A 23182-nucleotide genomic window follows, 5' to 3' on the forward strand; every position below is an offset into this window, starting at 1 on the left:
TAAAATGATTCTTACTATTATTTGTTGTATATAGATAACACAGTTCACTTATTAAATAAATATTTTTCATTTAACAGAAAATAACAATTTCAATAAACATCTCATAAATAAATTTGAATCCTCTACATTGTTAGTAGTTGATTGAGATTTTACTTTAATGGCATGAACATTATTGCTAATACAAGATAATATGGGTTAAGTGTGTTTTAATGGGAAAAAGGCTAGTGTTTGCTAATTTGCTATGTAAATCTTGAAGAGCAAATTCTTATGCAAGATCAACTTTATTTTAACATGAGTTTATAGATAAAGATGTCTCGGAATTTAGAAGGTAGCAATAGCATGACGTTATTTACAGTTCACCTCCTTTGGAAGTTTAGCTTAGCCATAAAATATGTAAAAATAGAGGCAAAGAAAATCGGGTAAGCACACAGTAAAATAGCTGTAAGGGGCAGATCCTCATGTTTGAACCCATAGTGATTTTCTAAGAACGTACTGATAGTTTTGCGTTCTCCAAATGCTATGATTTCCTTATTTATATCTCCATATTGAGAAGTAAGGAGACCTCTCAGTGCCCAAGAAGTTGGAACCATCCAATAGAACCAAACCCACCATTTAGGCAACACCTGCAAGAGTCAAATGCATCATATTTCAAAGTAGACCTCTTAATTTCACTTTGTACTATTTCAAATTCTTATTTGCATATCAAAATGTAGCCAACAGATGAGCTTATATTTGAAAGGACAAAAAAAAAAAAAAAAAAGGGAAAGAATTGCAGTTTTGGTTTAGCAAAATATGAAATAGGCTTACAGGTTGTGGTATGAGAAAACCAGAGAACAAATTCACAATCATGATCCAGTAACTCCCAAATACTGAGGCCATTTTGTAAGTTGGAGACAAAGAAACAATGGCCATGCCCATGTATTTGTAGGTGAGCAAAGTACAGAAAATGTTATAGCAATACCAAGATACTTTGAAAGCTGATCCATACAAGTTGACTGTCGGATATGAAATTATCAAGAACAAAGTTGCTTCAAGGAAAACATATGGTATTTCAATTATGACCTGCAATTGCAAAAGTGAAATTCTTTATCAACCTATTGGGAACCCAAAATAAGTAGGATGTAGGAGTAGTTTTGGACCTGTGCTAACGAATGTACTTTAGACGAGTACATTCCAACAAACCGTTCTCTGTACTCGATAGTCCGCTGACTAGTTATGATTGGAAGAGCCGAAAACAAGTTGCTTGCTCCAATGCAAACCATAAAAACATATGTTGATCCCATTATGTTGAACAAATCCTGGTCATTATCTCTTCAAGAAAGAGGATCATGATTTCAACACAATGTCATATGCTTAAATTTAAAAAGTAATAACTCAGCTTTTGGATAAACTCTCTATGCATATTCTTTAACCAAATTCAAACACTAAAATAAGTGATAAGAAATCATTGTAACAGTGATTTTGGTTGTATATTTTAGGGGTAGAAAGAAAATCTTGATGATGATGATCCAGGGATGAAAAAAAAAGAAGTATATTTCTGAATTATCTTTCGTGGGGAGTTTAAGTGTTTAACAGAGAGGAGATATATAAATACCAAAATTTAGAGAAATTTTCAAGTAGCTTACACTTTTTGCCCTTTGTTCCAAAGAAGTGCTCCATATAACACAGATGATACCATGGCTAATATCATGCGCCCCAAGTTATATGTGGGGTTTCTCCAATAAGACAAATGTTGCTTCCAGAGGCATGTTTTGAATTGTTCCCATCTATTTTGTGAAAAGCGTGTAGAAAAATGTAGTTCCTTTGAACCCTGTGCTGGAACTCTCAACTCTTGAACTAGCTCTTTGTTTCTCCTACTCAAAAAATTTCCAATATTATGTAGTGGAAATATATTATTTCTAAGCATTTTATTTTGAGGGGTGATTGTATGATTCAAAGGTCCTAAACATATCGATTATGGTCAAGCTTGAAGGTCATAAAAAGTGGTTTGACTTATCATGGTGAACTTACTGATACAAATGAGATTCTTTGTAGATATGGGCAAAATCCACTCCAAGTTCAGCTTCAGAAGAAGGATTTGTGACCTCTAACATCCACGTCGCTGGATTGTAGTTGTCTTTTATTTTCGGCACCCCTGGTATTCCCTACTTGAAGTTTTTTAAAAGCATTAGTATATATTTTTCTTATTGATTTGGTTGGTGGATGAGTCCAGAATCTACGGGATGTTAATTTGGATTACCCCAAAGTATTCGATAAGCTTACAAGAATTCTGGCCAAGTTCTCCGGAATATATTATTTGCCCCCCTCTTTTCATCAAAATAATCTGCAAGATGCATTTATGATATGCGAAATAGAATAATCATGCCAGCCAGGAAGGATCAAAGTTATAACCTCATAATGACTTTGTCAGATAGCAAGTATATGTTGAGAACAACTTTTGGAACAAGAGTTTAACAAAATAAAACATTTATGCATGCATCAGTTAGTTACCTCGTCGAATGCCTCAAAGATGTCTATACTTGGCTGATGAATGGTACATACAATGGTCCTCCTAGTATTAACTATATTCTTCACCACTCGCATGACAACGGCAGCTGCTCTAGCATCTAAACAGGAGGTGGGTTCATCCATAAATATTATTGATGGATTAGAAACAAGCTCTACTGCTATAGTAAGTCGTTTGCGTTGCTCTGCTGATATGCCACTAACACTAGGGACGCCAACTAAAGCATTTTGGATTTCATCAAGCTCAATCATTTGAAGGACCTCTGACACAAATTCCTGTTAAATGCCAGAATCAAGTACGCCTTTTGATAAACTTTCATGGTAAGACGAGAAGTTCTGTCTTGCAATGACTTCATGTTTGATGTCTTGCAAAATGACTTAATGGTTGATGTTATAAATCATATTGGTTTATGAGGATTTCCATAAAGTTTGGGCACTCTTACCAATCTTTTCTGCCTAGGAATCTCTGCTGGTAGGCGTAACCAAGCTGAGAATATCACTGATTCCTTTACTGTTATTTGCGGAGAGTGTACATCAGTTTGCTCACAGTACCCCGATACTCTTGCATATGTCTCTTGGACTTTGGGGTATCCTCCAACTCTTATATCCCCTTCAGTATAGCCTCCAGTTTTTCTTCCAGATAGAACATCCATCAGTGTTGTCTTGCCAGCTCCACTGGCACCCATCAATGCTGTAAGAACTCCAGGTCTAAATGCACCGGAAATATCTTGAAGAAGATGTAGTTTCTTATTTAAGACTTTCTCTCTAAATTTCTGGAAAACAAATAAGACAAATTGAAAATATTTCTAATTACATTGAAAATATTAAGGATTCTGTTGATAAATCAATTTGTTACCTTGGGAGTATCCACAAAGTAATGCACATTCTCAAATGATAGTGTTATAGGCACAAAAGGTAAAACCATACTCGTAACTTTTGATGCTACATGAACACCAGGCAATTGGTTTTCTTGGATGGAATTGCTCAAATCTTCTTTTCTTTTCAGATAAGAGAACCTTTTATGAGAAACAATAGCTTGAGATGTCCCAGTCTTTTGTGCTGCACGAATTATCATTCCTCAAACATAACTTAGAACTACAAATGATTAAATTCTTCAAATTTTTATTTTTTTATCATTTTTTTCTTGAATCCACATGAAATCAAACTTACGCTTTGAATAAGTAAGAGCTAAGGTGAATGCAATGTTAACAAGAAACCACATTCCCATCAAAGCTGCAACTGATATCCAGTAGAAGTGTTCACCAAAGTTTAGCCCACGTTTTAGTAGAGTCTGATGCCCCAAAGTCTCATTTGAAGATGAAAGCTGAAAGGGAACAACACGACCAGAAAACATGGAATAATAAGTGCTGATGTTTTGACCTTTAATTAAATACAACCATGGGTAGTTTTACTTCTTTTACCTTTTGCCACCGAGGAGACAGAAATTCATTCACTGAGATTCCTATTTCTGCATATGAGACAGGGGAGATCCAAAAGCCCCATTTTATCCAAAAAGGCATCGATGCTGCAGTGAGGAAACGTCTATTATAATTACATGAATACTTTGCAAAAACTGAACTTAGAATTTCTTCATGCTAATAAGGTTGGCCTTACACAGGGGTATTATGAAGCCACTAAATAATAATGTTGCCATCACTGTAAATTGACTAACAATTGATGCAACGGATAGTGTTTGAAATACAACAGCAATCAATCGAAAAATTGAGAGTGCCACTTGATGAAGAAGGAACTGGATAAAAAGCTGACGGAAGAACCTAAAAGTAACATATGGACTTAGAAAACTTATTGAAAATTATATTTCTAACATAACAGTAGAAAAATTTCCAAACCTTTCTGGTTCTGGACTGTAGCCAACCCCAAAATATGTAAGAGTTGTCCAAAGAAAAGTATCTAAAAATGAGAATGGAATCTTTAGAATAGCAGAAGGAATCGAATAAGCCCATGAAGGATAGAAGTAAAAATCTCTTTGCTTGTAGAATATGCCAAGCCTGGAATTAGTAAGTGCCAACTCTGGAATTCCAATGGTCAGAAGTCTCAAAAGACCAAAAAATAAGCAAGCCATGAACTTGCTTGCATGGAACTCATCAATCTTCATTCGAGTGCGTATAAATATTGACACAGCTACCAATGCCACAAAAATAAGCTACAAGAAGAAACCACCCAAGGCGTGTAAAAGTATGTTTATTAATAATTTTTCATATCCACATTGATTCATAAATCAATAGTCATGCTACCTGTGATGATTTGAGCACATACAAACACGAGTTACGCTTGGTAAGAAGCCATTCCCTAGACAAACATGCTTTGAATAACTCCCATTTTCCCAATGAATGGATGTTAAATGACAAAGCATTCTTGTGATTCTCAGTTTTGTTGAAGGGTGTGTAGATTTCTTCATGTAGCCTCTGTCCTACATGAAACTCCTTGAATGCAGCTATAAATTTGTGAGTAGAAAAATAACTATAAGGTCGGTCCCTATGAAACCAGTATTGTGCTTGATCTTTTTCGGAGAGTACCTATTGTTGAATAAATCCATTTTAAAACAATGTTTCAAGAATTCAATGCAAATGTTTTATACTTTGAAATACATACTTCTTGCAAGAAGTCAGCGAGGCCTTTTCGTTGTGGGCACCTAAAGCCGCAATATTCAAAGAACTCTTGAACTTCACTCCGAGGTCCTTGGTATACAATTTTTCCTTCTGCCATTAGAATAATGTCATCAAAGAGTTCGAAGATCTCTGGAGTTGGTTGAAGAAGTGAAATTAAAATCGTGGCCCCTGTTATATGGGCCAATTGTTGCAGACAGGTTACAATTTGAAAGGCGGTGGAACTATCTAAGCCGGTTGATATTTCATCCATAAAAAGTGATTTGATCGGACCAACCATCATTTCCCCTGTTAAATGAAAACATTAAGCAATTATTACAAATTACAAAAAAAAAAAAAAGAAGCAATTATCACAATAATTTAATTTTCTAACTAGTAATTTTGCTGATCATATTTCATGAGTTTGCTTTTATCACACTTTCTTTTTCCTTTTATGGATTTTGCTAATAAAGTGCCATAAGGACATTTTCTAAAATCGTTACTTATGGTAATCTTCACTAAAATTATGAATAAAGTTTTCAATATTTATATTGAATAGAATATCTTTTCTGTTGAAGATATATATATCGATGTACATCACCCTACACTAATTAACATTTTACTATAAGTAATATATTGACTAACAAGTTTGCTTGGATATACCACTAATGTCTGCCTTTAAGCATCTAGTCTTCATATGTTTTGTTAGTGAACTTATATAAATTTATCAGCGACCGGTATAGATTACAAGCACAAACCTGTCGTCAGCCTTTTCTTTTCACCGCCAGAGATTCCTTGGTTCATTGCATCTCCCACTATTGTATCAGCACAAATATCCAGTCCTAAGATCTAAAAATCATAAATGGCAGCAAAATCTTTAGGGAAAAGCCTTTTAATTCGCAGCAAGACTTGGAAACTATGATGAAAGTCAAAATGAAGTGGACTACACTTAATTTGTTTATGCGAATAACCTTTAATATGTAGTCTGTCTGAAGTGTTCTCTTTAATCCTTCTACTGAAATTGCCTGCCACCATAGATTATTGTCAAAGACAGCAACAATGGAAATGGTCCATTACCGTGTTAGATAACTGAACCATATTCTTGTAAAACTGGTTACCTTCATATAGGTGTCTATATCAGGTTCAGGGATGATCCCAAGTAGCTTCTCCCGTCTACTGAGTTCTTTCAAAATATCTTCAAATCATAAACAAATTTAAATGATGAATATAATGGTAAGAAGGGTTGATTGTTAATGTAAGATGGAGAACAAAACAGTTTACATGTACCTGCTCTGTTCCCAATGCCCTGACAACGTGCTGAGAAGTCGATTGTCTCTCTTACAGTCAAGTCAGAACAATGCAAGTCGTATTGACTTATATAAGTCGACGTTTTGTGAGGAACAAACTCACTGAACTTGTAACCATTATACGAAATTTCCCCTGAGACCTGAACTTAAAAAAACCCATCATAACCATTCTATCACGCATCCTTGAAGCCATGAACTGGTTAGCTAAGTAAGAACCGAACCTTGAGAGACGGGTCATGCTTCCCTGCAAGTGTCTGCAAAAAAGTTGTTTTTCCACAACCGGGAAGGCCAAGCAACAGCGTCATCCTGATTTAACATTAAGGTTTATGAACAATGTTATTGCCCAATTATTTCAAATGAAGAATAAAAAACCGAAAGGCACATCGTCGATATTTACCTGGACGGCTTTATGATGCCGCTCACATGGTCGAGAATCTTGATCTTGTTTGGTTGAGACACGCATCGATTAACGTTTCTAATAGCCTGCTCAACATAAAATATCTCCACATCACTAGGACCTTAGATCAATTATAATAATTGTGCATAACGGATTTAAATTTGGCATTGTTGGTTTAGAAAACGTGGGTATACAATGAATAATCATTTGTACTTATATTACACTTAAATGTACGGTATATTAATGAGAATTTCAAAAAAAAAAAAAGTGCTACTTCAATACAAGTCAATCTAAAAAGTCAAACTATAATATGCAATGTCAAAAACTTACAGAGAAAATGTTTGTGATGGTGTTCCAAAGAGTAGGCATATGGGGCTTTCCATGAACCACTTTACATTCTGCTTCCACATTCAGATTCTTGAATCTCACTTCGATTGTTGGCAGTTCCAAACCCACCCTATTGACTCCATGTCAGTTTTAATCATTAGACCTCCAAAATAATAATAATAATTTGGATAGCATCTGAATCTTTAAATCTATAACTGTATATAAAAAATAAGATACACAATTACTATTGCAAATATTATAGATGTGAGGCTTTAATAGTTTGACCTGTGCCATCTTTTTCACCATTTTGTTGTCTCTGCTCGGTGGGTAAGGAAGGGAGAAATGAAGAGAATAAAGGGAAAAAAATTATGTTTATATTTGTGCTTTTTATATTATGTACTTTATAATTTTTATATAGGACTTTTTTTTTTATGTATCTTTTGTCAAATTCATTTATATCACATTCATTTTATTTTATGTCGTCCCACATTTTAATTATTTTATTTTCATAATTTATCATCCTTAATTTTAAATTTACTTTCATAAAATAATAAAAGATTAAATGATAAATTGGTACTTAAAACTATAAATCTTTTCTTATTTTGGTTTTCTTTTGTTAAAATTGATACTTAAACTATTTTATTCCCAAATTAATATATATGTCACAAGTGTTAGTTAACAATGGTCAGTAATGATGTGGCTTAAATACATAGAGACACGTGATATAGAGAGCCACAGAAGCACTTCCTCTTGACTAGGGGTGAGTATTTGATCGAGTCGAGTCGAATCGAGTCAAAAAACTTCGAGTTAGTCGAATTGACAAATCATATTTTAACAACCGAACTCAATTTGAATTTTTTTTTCAAATCAAGTCGAGTCGAGTTAATGAATCCTATTATTTATACTCAATGTCGCATTTACATGGACAGATTATTTAACTAGTAGGCGAAGTACAAGATTATTTAACTACATAAATAATATAATGATTTTGCCTTTTAACTTAATATGTAAACATTTATCAAAACGAAATAGTTTTGCCTTTTAACTTAATAGTTTTGACTTTTAACTTTAGAAAAGATAAATATTTATCAAAACGATATAATTTTACCTTTTTTTATTCAGAATTTCAAATAACTCGAATTGTGTAATTCATATTTGAGTTAAACCGAAAATTTTGATTTTTTTTATTCGAGTTAATCCGAATAACTCGAACTATTCAACTCAAAATTTAAATTTTTTATCGAGTTTTCGGATCGAAACTGATTTTTCTCACCCCTACTCTTGACTATCATTAATCGATCAACCCTGATCAATTTTTAATTTAAATATTTTTATTTTTTAAATTTATATATATTGAATTTTTTAATTTCATATAATTGTATATAATTTTTTATTTTATATAGTTTAAATATTATAAAATGAACTTGTATAATTTTTAAAAAATTATAATTTTAAATTTTATTTTGAATTTTTACTTTTTTATTTTTAAATTTATATATCTTTTAACTTTTTATATAAAGTTTTTAATTTTAAATAATTAATATATCATAAAATAAATCTCCATAAGTATATATATTTTTTGAATTTTATATATTTTTATTTCTATAAAATTTTCCTATATATTTGGAAATAATAAACTTAAATAAATGCACATAATAGCTTTTAATTGGTTGGAATTGTTTTAACGGATGTAATGGTTTGGAGTTATTTGGGTAACAAACGTACCAATTCTAATAAAAGTTAAGGTATTAATTTAAGAAAATTAATATAACTATGTACAAAATTATCATTTAAGTCATTATTAAAATGCGATATGCAATTCAAATAATATTTTCATCAATTTCATGACACAACTTTTGTATTTGTTAATGCCTTAATAATTCACTTTATGTATATTTTTAATATTTAATTACTAATTTTTATCTCGTGCGATGTATAGGTGAAATGTTTATTTGAACAATGAAATTTATTATATTTATACTGAAGTTTATCAAACAATATGTTAAAAATCAGTAATATGGTAAAAAATTTAAATAAAATAAATTTCAATATTTTTACATTAGAAATAGAAGTTGCTATTTGGATTAATTATTTGTTGTTTTGTGTAAAGTATAATTTATTGGTAATTATAACACATTTTTAAGTAACAAAGTATTTGTAAATACTTAATGAAAAACGTATAGAAATAAAAAAAATTAAAGTAATTGTTAATACATAAAAAATGTAATAAAATTTCTGTAATTTTATTTTAACCTTTATATATAATAATAATGGTTAGAAAAATAGTTATTGATGCAAGGGTTTAAAGTTTATATTTAAATTTTAAAACATTTAATTTTTATTAAGAAAAAGTAATAAGTAATTAGAACCATATGATATATAATTAAGAATTTATATTCAAACATAAATAAAATTCAAATAACTAAAACAAAAGCATCTAATTGAACGAAATCAGGATGAAATTGAATCAATAAGGACTCATTTGAAATGAATGTAAGACTAATTGGAAGAAAATGTCAAATAACTAAGATGTGCGGCACAATTTTCATAATTTCCAATGATATTTATTCTAATATTTTTACTTTAATTCTTTTTTTTTATATTACTTACTTTTAGATAATTCTTAACCATTTTCCCTTTTATAGTAAACTACTACTCAAAAAAAATATTAGTTTATTTTTACAGCATGTTTGGTTGGGTGTAATGGATAGCCATTACAGCCCTATTCTGTGGGTCTCACCTAATCATCTGTTTGGTTGGGTGTAATACCCTATTACAGGCTTATTATTTTACGTGTGTATTCTTAAAATTGGCTGCTTTCTACTCCCTTCCAAAAGCAGCGTTTAGCTATTTCTTCCCTCTGTTCTAATTTTCTTTTTCTCATTTTCAATTTTTGCCCTCAGCTTCATCTTCTGCTTCTATAATTTTCTTTCCAACCATTTCTACGTTTCCCTTTTTTTCCATTGATTGCAAATATATATATAGATATTATGAAGGACATTTTATTTTAAAAATAACATTTTTAAATTATAAATATTTATATTTCTATTTTTAGAAAAAACCTTGTAGTATATTAGATATATGATTTGTGCTGTGTTTATTCTATTTTATAATGTGTTGTATTTTAAATTTTATATTGTAATTTTTATTGGATCTCAATGTATCTTTTAATTTGCATGATAAATCATAATTTTTAAATTTAATTTTAAATTAAAATGGATAAATGGATACAAAATATCCTAATCCAAACATGTAATAAAAACATATTTGGATGATAGATATTTAAATTTAAACTTATTATTATTAGAAAAATAAAATAAATGAAAATCATGAATATTTGTTTAAATCCAAATATCATCCAAATCCGAAGTTAAAATTTTGGTTGAAAGAGTAAGAAAAAGGATAAAAATTGAGGGTATTAAAAAATTAAATTAAATTAATAAATTTTCAAACAACTAAAAAGGCAACTCTTTAATAAAGGTTATAGAAAACTTAAATCGAATGTTTGCTTAAAAAGCAAAAGCAAATTTCTGATTTGGAAACGTGAGAGAGACAAGGTTGAGTATCTTGCCTGACCATTCTTTCTTTCAGTCTGTTTAACAGGTTGAGATGGTCCTTATCGATTACGGTAATAAGATGGTCAATAAAAACACGGCGTTCCAGCGCTCCAAGCCCTGTAACATCAATCACCTTCATGCCTAAATCCTCGTTTAACAACTTTTGATCAAACAAGGAGGTTCTCATCCGCTTCACAGTGGGTAGTCTTTCGACTGCAGCCCACTGCAACTCCACTTCTTCATCATCATCCATGCGTCTCTCCAGCTCAGCTACTTCCACGCCATTTTCCCCCATATTCTTCTTCTCTGTTGCCAAGTTGTAACAAATTGTATTCCTTATCGTTCAGAGTTTGTGCCGAATCGATATTATCCTTGATTTGTTTTGTTATGTTGTAGTTGGAAGGTGAACCACCTTGTATATATACTTATGCAGCATGAAAGACAAAGCAGCAGGTTTTACCATTTCTTCTATGAATTATTACAATAAATATATCCCAGTTTGGGCAATTGGATCATCCTTTATTTAATTTATGGATTAATTGCTTGACATTTATTATTCATTTCATTCAAAATATTTTTTCTAAAATGATTTTTAAAAATGATTTAATTTTCAAAATTTATTAATTTTTCTAATATTTAAATGATTTTGTGTAAAATATTTTCCATAAATCATTTTCAAAAGGACTTATTTTTGTGTAAAATAATATTTTAAAATAATTAATATCACATATAAGTTTAATAATAAACAATGTCTAATTAAAATTTATTTTAAATTATATATTACATATGTGAGAACAAATGGCGACACATTTGAGTTGGAAGGAATAAATGAAACTTAGCATGATTTAAATGAATACTCATAATTATATAATTAAAATATTCATATTTTATGCAATAAAATATATATTTATAAATTTTAATATATATTATTAAAATAAAATATAATATTAAATAATTTATATTAATAATTTATTATGTTATTAAATATAAATAATTAAATATGCATGTTTAATAATATTCAACATTATAATATTTAATTTTAATATTTTCATATTTTTAACATTTTAAATATTAAAATAAAATTTATTATAACAATAATATTAGACTTTATTCAAATTAATTTTTATATAAAAATAAAATTATTTATAAAATGAGCTCTTTTCCGAAAAAAACTTATACTTTTAAAAGAGTAAGTTAATTTATAAGAAAAATAACTTATTTTCGATTAACTTATAAGTCGTTTTACGTTTACCAAATTGTTTTCCATAAAACAAATATAAAAATATTTTTGTAAAACAAACGCATTATTAACTAATTTGATAATGTATAAATTTAAATATTATCAATGCATCAAATGTTTTATAAAAAAATTATACTCCATACATAAATCTATATCCAATAAATAAATATGAATTTTAAATCAAAATAAATAAGAACTATACTTAATAATAAATGACGATTCATTATCACAATATATTACATGTCATGGCCTTTTGGCGGCAGCTATGGCTAGGTTCGTTAAGAGTTAAATGACGTTTTTAAAAATATAGATTTACGGTTTTCCTTTTAAAGTTAATATGTAATTTAATATGTAATTTGATTCATGAATTTATTTAAAAGTATTTAGTTGGCGTTTGAATTTTTTTATATTTAGTTGGTATCTGAACTTATATTTTAGGTTTTTCTAAAAAAAAATTTAAAAGTTTTGTTATTTACGAAAATGACCCACCTTGAAAATCATGTACGTAAATGACCCGTTTTGAACAATAAACCCCAGTGCCACCGTTGCCATTTGCGGCACCACCCATCATAATCACCCAACGATTGCCCCCTTGGAATAAAAATTTATTTCTTTGGGTGCTGTCATTGACATTGGCGACACCAGTATAAGTGTAACCTCCCCAACTCAGCCTAGACATTAGACCTGCATTCGGGAGATTACATTGGTCACCGAGGTGGTCCAGTAAGCTATCGGGGTTTATAAAATAGACATTTTAAAACGCTTGTTTATTTTTAGTGAAAAAAAAACTAAGTCTATTTCCGGAAAACTTATGAGTTAAAAGAAAACCATTTAAGTTTGCAAACTTATGTACATAAGTTTACTTTTGAAAACCTCATTTATTGCCAATTTATTTGTTACTCGAGATTTTAATTATAATTTAACAGTGGAGAAGTAATAATTGACTTTAGCTTTAGTTAAGTGAAACCAGAATAGGTTTAAGCTAAAGTAATTCTTAATCCATGTCTTGTTATCCTAAATTCAAATTGAATATCATGCATGCTTAACTAATCCCAAAATGGAAGTCTCATGCCACAATTCAAATAAAGCGATACAATTCTCTAAATAACTGGAATTTCAAATAGAAAGTCTTAAAATACTTAATAAAAATTGATCTGAGCCAAGCCAAGCACTCTGTATGCCGAGTTTGCATCCTAACCTGGTGGGTTATCTGTAAAGATAGAAAATAAAAGGGGAGTGAGCTATTAAGCTCAGCGTGAGTTCAATCACAAGAAAACTAGTGCAAGCAGCAGATCAATTAAGCAGAATAATCAACTCATAAAATAAATCACAATTAATTAGCAATATAGAATATCAGTAATTCAGATAAACTAATCAACATAACATCTCAGTGTTCATAGCCATGTGTATGTCTTATGAATACAAGGAAATTTCAATTTATCAGAAAAAGTTCCTACCCCACCGTTACACACCACAATAGGAGTTCCCCAGAACTCCTCTTCCTTTACACCACAGTGTGGTGAACCACTAAACGTTGCAGATGAACTACTAATACGGTGTGGATAAACCACTATTCAGTGCAGATAAAAGTTGCTAATGCGGTATGGATGAACCACTAGAGTTTTTGATAAAAAGTTTTTGCAAACAAGCTACTAGTAGGTTGTGGGTACACAACTTATTTGCATATTAAAGTTGCTAGTACGGTGTGGATAAACCACTAATCGATGCAGACAAGCTACTAACACTTCCTCCGTTCATATCGTCTCACCCTATGTAATGCAATATGGCATGCTCAAAACAAATTAATACAGTAGCATTTAATTATGATTTTAATAGAAAAATACGGTAGCAATCAATATGCTTATGATGGTTTAATACAGTAGCAAATAATACGCTTATAACAGATCAACTCAGTAGCAAAAGTCATGCTTTATTAAGTTTTGGTTTAATGGTAACATAAGGCATGTTGTATGTACAATCACAAATACATATTCAATAGGTAAACATATTGTTCACATATCATGCATAATTACATAGTAACAATAATTCAATCAATCAAATCATGGATTCTAACATTAATTATATTATCAGGGACTCAATTGAATAAAATAAAATACTAAAAACTATTCAGGAACCATTCAGGAACTAATATGCACAAAACATAAAATTCTGGGAAAAAATAATAAAATTTGTAAATACAGCACATACAGCCACGTGACCAAACCATGTGGGAAGTCCTGAACCGTGTGGAGGTGTTACACGCCCATGTAGCTAGGTCGTGTAACAGATGAGGCCATGTGGGAATTGTAAAATCAAGGTGCAAGGAAGACATGACCATGTGGCAAGCTATGTGAAAGGTCTTAGGCCGTGAGAGAATCTAAAAACCTAGGGTTTCAAGGGGCCATGGTCGTGTGGTCCACATGCCCATGTGGCTCTATCCCGAGGTAATATTTGCCTCGATTCACTTGTAAAAGAACATACACTTTTCTCCAAGATTTCGAGCGACGTCCCTCACATTCAAATATGGTCCGATGCACCTGTAACGGGTCCTTCAAACGAAATTTGTACACAGGTTAAGGTTTATTTGCTAAGATTTATCAAGATTCAACGATATTAACGAAAGATTCGTCAAGAATCGTCAAAGATCAACTCATTGATTTGAAAGATCAATATCAGATAGAAATTCTATGAAATTTGAGGCACTAACCTTAAGATCAAGATGCACTTACCGAACTTGATGGAATTACGGAGGCTATCAACGAAGAATTCAACAATCAGTAGAGAATCAATTTATTGGGGATTGATTTGATATCAAGAGAAAAAATAATTTTAGTAATGGAATAACCAATTTGATGAAAAGAAAAGGGGGAGAAAAGAAAAGAAGAATTTAAAGGGAAAAGAGGTAGAATTCAAGTTGAAATAGAAAAGAAATCAAAATCCTAGGGTAATTACGAAAAGAGATTAAATATCTAGGTTTTCAAACTTTTTAGGACTTTAGGGTAATTTACCTAAAATTTCGGCTGAAAGAATTAAAAGGTATGAAATAAAATAAGGGGGTGGTTTGAACTTGGGCAAGCAAGAAGGAGAGTGCTAGTGGCCGTGGAGACACAATATACTCACAGATGAAAGTTGTCAGAAGGTTGTGCTTGCACAGTAAAACGGACGCAGATGGAATCTGCTTTTGCTTTGGATACACAACGCACAATTAAATGCAGTTATATTGTCATATACTTCCTCCTTACCATATCGTCCCCCATGCATATGCAATGCATTCAATATTTATTACATTCACTCATACAATCATTAATTCTTTCAACATTTTATTTCATTTCATAATGATGACATTCATGATTAAATCCATCAATCAATAGTTCAATCAAATATGCATACGAGACGTTCATTCAAAGATTTATAACATTGATAATCATAAAAACATTCATGGATCAAGAAAACAATAAAATAAAAAAAATAAGTAAGATCATAAATTCATTCATTCATTCATTCATATAATCATTCTAATAATAGTCAAGGACCTAACTACATAATGTAGTTCTCTAAATGCCATTAAAAACCTAATCGAGGATTGATTTGAGTAAAATAATAAAGGTTATAGTAAAATTGTACTCTTTTTTGAAGAAGTGTGGCAAAACTGTAAAATCTGGAAAACCAGTGGAAAAATTTTAAAATCTGGAATAATAGTGGTAGAATTGTAAAATTTGGAAAACCAGTGGCAGAACTGAAAATCTGGAATAACAGTGGCAAAACTATAAAATTTGGAAAATTAGTGACAAAATTGTAAAATTTGGAAAACCAGTGGCTCGAGACCTTAGGCGACTACCTCATGTTCAGGTTTGATACAAACACCTACTAGGGTTGATCTTGATAGAAATTCAACAACCTAATGACTCGAAATTCAACAATTTGGAAAAGAACAATTGATGAGGTCTTGATTGAATTTTCAAAAGCTTTAGGAATATTTTTCAGTAAAACGTAAGGATTTTAAAAGAGTTTTGAGACAGAGAATAATGAGAGAAAACTAGGATATATAGAGAGAGTTCAGGGTTTTAATCTGATGTCGAAACCATTTTTAAAATTTGAAAAAACGGGAATCGACTTTGAAAATGCAAATGGGAGTCGCCACCGATCTTTTATTGAGGTGTGACTGGTTCACCATAAAAATAGATTTGGTCTGCGAAATATGTGAAAATAAGCTTGGGAGTTGGTTACGCGCGAGGAAGGGTCAGCATACTCGTAACGCCCAAAATTGGTACCGAATTGATTATTTGATATCTTAATATTGAAACTTTGAAAAGATTTTAAAATACGATCCTTTGGTGGGAAAACTTGAATAAACTAAATTGATTGATAAGACACCCTTATTCCGCAAAAATAAATTGCCACACTCAGTGAGTTAGGGTGCAACCAATCAATCCTCGAAATTAGATTTGTCATTTTTTTTTAGAAAATCATGTGTTTTAAGAAGGTTATTTGATTATCTAAGTCAATCGAGAAATTCGAACCCAGTAAGTTAGGGTTCAATTTCTCGAAATTCTTAAACGTCAAACATTGCCTTTATTTTAAAATGGAGATAACAAAATGTCGTATCCAGTAAGTTAGGATCCAATATTTTGAAATCTTAAGAACTTCATTTAATAATTGCAGGGTTTCAATAAAATGGGCGCTTAGTTACCTAAATTCATCAGGAAGAATCGAAGCCCAGTAAGTTAGGGCACGATTTTCTCGATAATCTATGAATGCCAAGCCCTTTTTAAAGATTATGAAATAACAATTATGAAGCTTAAATAAAATTTGACTTTTACAAAGGAACATGATTAAATGACGATACACATAATGTAGAAGATAAATAACAATTTAAACTTAAACTAGATACAATTAAACAAATAGGCAAATACAAACATCGACTTTAATCATATTACACAAACATCCATATTAAAATTTAGGCAACCAACAATTCATAATCAATTTAAAACAACAAAAAGTCAATAATAATAATGAATAGTACAAATATTTGATACAATTTGGTAATAGAACTAAGAAAGTAAATAAAAGGTTTGAATGAATTTTAATGAAAGATTTAAAAACGAAATGAAATAAAAGTGAATAACTTTAAAATTAATGCCTACATTTTTATTTATATAAATAAAATCTAGTATAAATAATAGTATGTACATAATAATATATAGAAGTTAAAATAAAACAACAAATTTAAAAGGAATAAGGATTCCATACATAAATATATCATTTGGAATTAATAATGTATTATTATATATACATACGTATAGTAAAAAATATTATTCATACATATATATACAAATATATAAATTAACTTTTATAAAAATATAAAATTAATTATATGTATAAAAACAAATATATAAAGAAATACAATAATAAGAATAAGCATGATAATAAAAATACAATAAATTTACTAATAAAATAAATAAAAAAAACTAAATAACAAGTAGGACTAAATCGTAAACAAAACCGAATTAGCAGGGAACAACTGAGATTAAAGGAGAATGGGGGACCATGCTACAACACGCGTATTACATGGGGCCCGATTGGGAAATATCCCGCTTCCCCAAAATGCAGCATTGCAAGCTGGGTCGAAATGCAACGATAACAAAAATACAGAGCAAAATTTAAAAAATAAAAGGGATCGATTTAAACGCGCTGTAAAAATAGAAAGGGGCATTTGAGCAAATCGCCCAACGGAGGCCAAAACGCGCGGATCCTTCCCTAGATTGGGTCACCGCGCGGGTTGCTGGGGGTTAATCGGCCAACACGACACTGTTTAAGGGCCACTGAAATAGGCCCTAAACGGTGCCGTTTTACGCGCTATAAAAGGCCCCCCATAACCCTAAAAAATAGTCTGTTGAAACAGACCCTAGCCTCCACCCTCCTCCTGCTAGACGACTCGACTCCACAGATCCTCCCACCCCCACTCGACTCCGATGACAATGGAGAGAGTGGTTGCGGTCACCAGGTATATCCCTCTTCCCTTTTTTACTGTTCTTATCCCAACAAACTATCAATAGATGCAAAAAAATGAAAGAAAACCAAAGAAAATAATCTCCTAAAGACAAGAAAGGAATCACCTTTTGGTATTGCGGTTTTTTTTGTATTCTCAATGCGTAAATCGTTTACAATGTTCGAATGGCTTTTTTATAGCTCGATTTACAGAAAATAAAAATAAAAAAATACAAGGTTCACCCCTATTCTGTTATCTCTCTATTGGCTGCTGCTTCCGTGTGTTTTTACAGGTATTCGGCCAGCCTGGTGGTACGGGGGTAGCCGTACGGATGCGTACGTGGCTGGGAGGCGTGGTGGTGCACGAGCGAGAGGAGCCTAACTTGACTGCGACGCAAATTGTTCCAGAAACCCTAAGGTTTCTGGATGTTTCAAGCAAAAGGGCCACTTCGAGTTGGGCTAGGGTTTGGGTCTGTTGTATTGGGTCAGGGTAGAATTTGGCTGGTGTTAGGCTATACATTGGGTTAGTTTGTATTGGGCCTAAAGTCTGTTAATGGACATTTAAAATGAATTGCTTATTGTTGTTGTTTTTTTTGTTTTTATTTTAATCTAATTTAATGTTTATTTTTGTTTGTGCTTTTGGGCCCGGGCAAATTTGGGTTGTTACAGTTGCCCCTCTTTGCTCATTATCGTGTAACGAGAATGAAGCAAAGACTAGTAAAGCCAAATTTGCCTGGCCATACGGGATTTTGATGTTCTTCTTCAAGTAGCCTCATTCCATCCTACTGCATCTTCAGAGGTATAGGAATTGGTGCCTCGATCCACTCCGCCGCAACATAGGATTTGTGGCTTGTAGCTTCTGAAAAGAACAAAATTTGCTATCTCTAGTCGGCAAGACTTGATGCGATCTGCTCTACTGCAACTTTAGATAGATAAGATCCATGGTTTTAATCCACCCACTGTAACTTCAGGGAGTTAGGATTGGTTTCTTCTGTCTGCTCCACTGCAACTTCAGGGAGATAGAATTATCGGTTTCAATCTGCTCCACTGCAACCTCAGGGAGATAAGATTTGCCATCTTCGATCTGTCCCACTGTAACTTCAGGGGGATTGTAGCTTCAACTTGTTCTGTTTCAACTTTAAAGATATGTCTGATGTGATCTGCTCTACTGCAACTTTAGAGAGATGAGATCCATCGTCTTAATCCGCTCCACTGCAATTTCTTGGAGATAAGATTTGTGGTCTTCGATCTGTCCCACTGCAACTTTAGGAGGATAAGACTTGCTTACTCAGTCTGCTCCGCTGCAACCTCAGGGAGATAAGACCTGATGCGATTCACTCTACTGCAACTTCAGAGAGATAAGATCCATTACTTTAATCCGCTCCACTACAACTTCAGGGAGATAGGATTATCGGCTTCAATCTACTCCACTGCAACCTCAGGGAGATAAGACTTGTTACGATCCACTCTACCGCAACTTCAGAGAGATAAGATCTATTACTTTAATCCGCTCCACTACAACTTCAAGGAGATAGGATTATCGGCTTCAATCTGCTCCACTGCAACCTCAGGGAGATAAGATTTGCCATCTCCGATCTGTCCCACTGTAACTTCAGGGGGATAAGACCTGCTTACTCGTTGATTTGTTTTCTAGGGAACATAAACTTTTGATAAACTTAATTATGCCTAAAGATTAGGATGGTATGATAAAAATGAATCAAATGCTCCTAACTAGACATATGAATGATGTTTGCATGAATGCAAGATGCTGCTGTATTACTCAAAATCTATTAAGGCTTTTGTGATGACCGTACTTTAACGCCTTCCTTCCCGGCTGGTGCTTTCAATGAAACACTTAATTAAATTGCCCCCACTGTAAACTTCCAAGTTTAATCCACTGGGATGCAAAAGTTGTATCTTCATTTTCAAGATGTGACTAAAAAATGAGGAGATCTGGCTTTTCAACCCTTTCCCATCGCACTTTGAAAGATACCCACCGTGTAATTCTTTGGTTTTTATACCATTCTCAAAGTGCCACATCAAATATTTGCGCGCGAAGAAATTTCCTCCAGAAATTTCTTCTTACCAACTCACGATTATTGCTGACATCTTGTTCAATCTATGCTTTCTGAATAAAATCCAAAAGGGATTGTTTTAATTCATACTTTTCCTTTTTAGATTTTTGACCTTTAAACTTGGTTCATTCTAAACAATAGTGTTGTTTCAGGTTACTGTATTATTAAAACTTTTCAGAGTCACATGCAAAACTTCTTTTGTAAAATTTTTATTAGTCCATTAATCATTATTCCAATGCAACATGTTTGCAAAAAGATCATAATAATGGATAAGAATAAAGTTGGTTCTGATCATAACTCAAAAGAAATAAAATATCGAAGATAGCGAAAGAAGAATAACAAAGAAGTTGATTGAGAATGTGTATCTTAACAAAAAGAAAAAGGTATTTTCAAGAATAACACATTCAATAAAATAAGAACTAGGTGCCCCCAGTTATCGCAGCTTGAATTTCTCTGTACAAACTTTCTAAAGACCATTCTGAGTTTGATATGTGTTTAGGAGATCTGCAGTACTCTGTCAATGCTCCAAGATGTCGCATACCCTTTCTTGTTGGTTCAGGTATAGCAAGATCATCATATGCCCCAATCAAAATTTGAGCAGCTCAAATCACCTAATGCCCCATTCCGATCAATATTTGAGCCGCCTTTTTGGGTTTTCGACTCAAGCCCCCTTTGGTCTCAAGGCGCCCTTTGCGGGTTTTCACCTTAGCCTCTCTAAATCTCTCTTCTTCTTTTTTAGGAAGCAAAGCGCCCTTTGCGGGTTTTCACTTTGGTCCCTTTTTTCTTTCAGGTGAAGTATTTCTTAACGGAATCTGCGTTTACGGGGTTTGGCAAACTTTTACCATCCATCTCACTTAGGATCAAAGCTCCACCGGAAAAGGCCTTCTTTACAACATAAGGACCTTTCCAATTTGGCATCCATTTTCCTCTAAAGTCTTTTTGCATAGGAAGAATCTTTTTTAGCACCAAGTCTCCTTCACGAAATTCTCTAGGGCGAACCTTTTTATTATAGGCTCGCATCATTCGTTTCTGGTACATTTGCCCATGGTGAATGGCTCTTAACCTCTTTTCTTCTATTAGGTTCAACTGGTCATATCGAGATTGGACCCATTCAGCTTCGTCCAACTGGAGTTCAAATAACACCCGTAGAGAAAGGATCTTAACTTCAATGGGTAATACTGCCTCCATTCCATAAACTAGAGAAAAAGGTGTTGCCCCGGTAGAAGTTCTAACAGATGTTCGATAGGTAAGGAGAGCAAATGATAACTTCTCATGCCAATCCTTGTAAGTTTCAGTCATTTTCCCCACAATTCTTTTAATGTTCTTATTGGCCGCCTCCACTGCACCATTCATTTTTGGACGATACGGCGACGAGTTATGATGTTTGGTTTTAAATTGGCTGCAAACCTCCGCTATTGTGCTATTGTTCAAATTCAACGCATTTTCGGATATGATTTTCTCAGGCATTCCATATCGACAAATGATCTCCTTTTTCAAGAACTTGCTGATTGCTGACTTCGTGACATTTGCGTATGAAGCAGCTTCTACCCACTTGGTAAAGTAATCAATGACTACAAAGATGAAACGATGCCCATTAGAAGCCTTTGGTGATATCGGCCCAATAACATCCATACCCCACATGGAAAACGGCCATGGAGAGGTCATGACGTGAAGTGGTGAAGGGGGTTCATGCATCTTGTCTCCATAAATCTGACATTTATGACATTTCTTAGCATGATTAATGCAATCTCCTTCCATAGTGGACCAATACTATCCAAATCTCATGATCCTTCCTCCTTTTGTATAGCACTTCCCCATCTAGGACATATTCAATTGCTATTCTTCTTAGAGTTCTCTTGTCATTCTCTGTTGCTTGACTAGGGTACTCTCGATTCTTCACATACTGTAGGATACTCTGATACCAAGGATGATCATCTTTTCCCTCCTCCTTAATACTGTAGCAATGAGCTGGGGTTTCGTAGATACTCATCTGAATAGGCCTCATTACCTCAAATATGTTCACCTGAATCAATGAAGCTAGAGTAGCCAATGCATCAGCCATTTGGCTTTCCTCTCATGGGAGATAATAGAAGGTGATATCGTCAAACTCATCAACCAATTCAAGGACCAGCTTTCTATAACTGATTAACTTAGGGTCACTAGTTTTCCACTCCCTTTTGAGTTGGTATATCACCAATGCAGAATCCCCATACACTCTTAGCATTTTGATGTTCCACTCAAATGCTGCACGAATGCCCATAATACATACTTCATACTCTGCCATATTATTTGTGCAATCGAAGTCCAACTTGCTAGCCACAGGGTAATGATCTCCACTCGGGGATACCAAGACTGCCCAAATTCCATTACCCGTAGCATTTAACCTCCACAGGTGATCCCTTTGAGGATTTTTTTCAGTTTTTGCCACATACATCAAGTCCTCGTTTGGAAAATCGAAGTTCAAAGACTCATAGTCCTTCAAGGCTCTACTAGCCAGAAAATCAGCTATTGCACTCCCCTTTATGGCCTTCTGATTTACATATACTATGTCAAATTTAGAGAGCAGGATCTGCCATCTAGCCATTCTCCCGTTTAAAGCAGTTGATTCCATCATATATTTTAAAGGATCCAACTTTGAAATCAGCCAAGTCGTATGATACAACATATATTGTTTTAGTCTTCGTGTTGCCCAGATTAAAGCACAACACAATTTCTCAATTGATGAGTATCTCATTTCACAGCCAGTGAATTTCTTACTGAGATAGTATATTGCCCTTTCTTTCTTTCCCGTTTTATCGTGTTGGCCCAATACACATCCCATGGAATTCTCAAACACCGTTAAATACAATATCAATGGCCTATCCAGACTTGGCGGTGATAGCACGGGAGTATTAGCCAAATATTGCTTTATCTTATCAAAAGCCTCCTGACATTCCTCATCCCAATGGCCTGGATTATGCTTCTTTAAAAGACGGAATACTGGATCACATTTCTCAATCAATTGTGAAATGAATCGAGCAGTGTAATTCAATCTTCCTAGGTAACTTCGGACTTCTTTCTGAGTGTGTGGAGGAGATAGGTCTCGGATTGCTTTCACTTTGTCTGGGTCAACCTCAATCCCCTTTCTGCTAACTATGAAGCCTAATAACTTCCCTGATCTGGCTCCAAACGTGCATTTTG

At 32.9% G+C, this 23182-nt stretch overlaps 1 protein-coding gene across 2 annotated transcripts; it reads right to left on the reverse strand.

The window, feature by feature from the left end:
- Positions 1-262: 262 nt before the first annotated feature.
- On the reverse strand, positions 263-11074 carry LOC105795127 (pleiotropic drug resistance protein 3). Of its 2 annotated transcripts, XM_012624618.2 has the most exons (23): positions 10714-11074; positions 7146-7272; positions 6816-6901; positions 6640-6724; positions 6399-6558; positions 6230-6306; positions 6083-6136; positions 5870-5960; positions 5119-5420; positions 4761-5042; positions 4356-4669; positions 4120-4280; positions 3927-4030; positions 3676-3829; positions 3362-3564; positions 2949-3278; positions 2491-2781; positions 2240-2323; positions 2011-2144; positions 1626-1853; positions 1140-1311; positions 808-1062; positions 263-623 (listed from the first exon to the last, which is right to left on the reverse strand). In XM_012624618.2, the coding sequence occupies exons 1-23, from the start codon at positions 10992-10994 to the stop codon at positions 357-359; spliced, it is 4242 nt and encodes a 1413-aa protein (XP_012480072.1). In that variant the 5' UTR covers positions 10995-11074; the 3' UTR covers positions 263-356. The 2 variants fall into 2 exon arrangements, 1 of the variants encoding a protein (XP_012480072.1); XR_008197635.1 differs by lacking the exons at positions 263-623; positions 808-1062; positions 1140-1311 and having other exon boundaries at positions 1706-1853; positions 2263-2323.
- Between the last annotated feature and the right edge of the window lie 12108 nt (positions 11075-23182).

The sequence above is a fragment of the Gossypium raimondii genome, chromosome 7 (assembly GCF_025698545.1).
Source record: "Gossypium raimondii isolate GPD5lz chromosome 7, ASM2569854v1, whole genome shotgun sequence".
NCBI lineage: Eukaryota > Viridiplantae > Streptophyta > Magnoliopsida > Malvales > Malvaceae > Gossypium > Gossypium raimondii.

Bases quoted from the DNA above. Each gene is read 5' to 3' on its own strand.
- LOC105795127 (XM_012624618.2), bottom strand. From the start codon at position 10,994: ATGGGGGAAAATGGCGTGGAAGTAGCTGAGCTGGAGAGACGCATGGAT. The intron at 6,902-7,145 runs GTAAGTTTTTGA...TATGTTGAGCAG, and splicing joins CCATCACAAACATTTTCTCT to GCTATTAGAAACGTTAATCG. The intron at 1,063-1,139 runs GTCCAAAACTAC...TTGCAATTGCAG, and splicing joins AAGTACATTCGTTAGCACAG to GTCATAATTGAAATACCATA.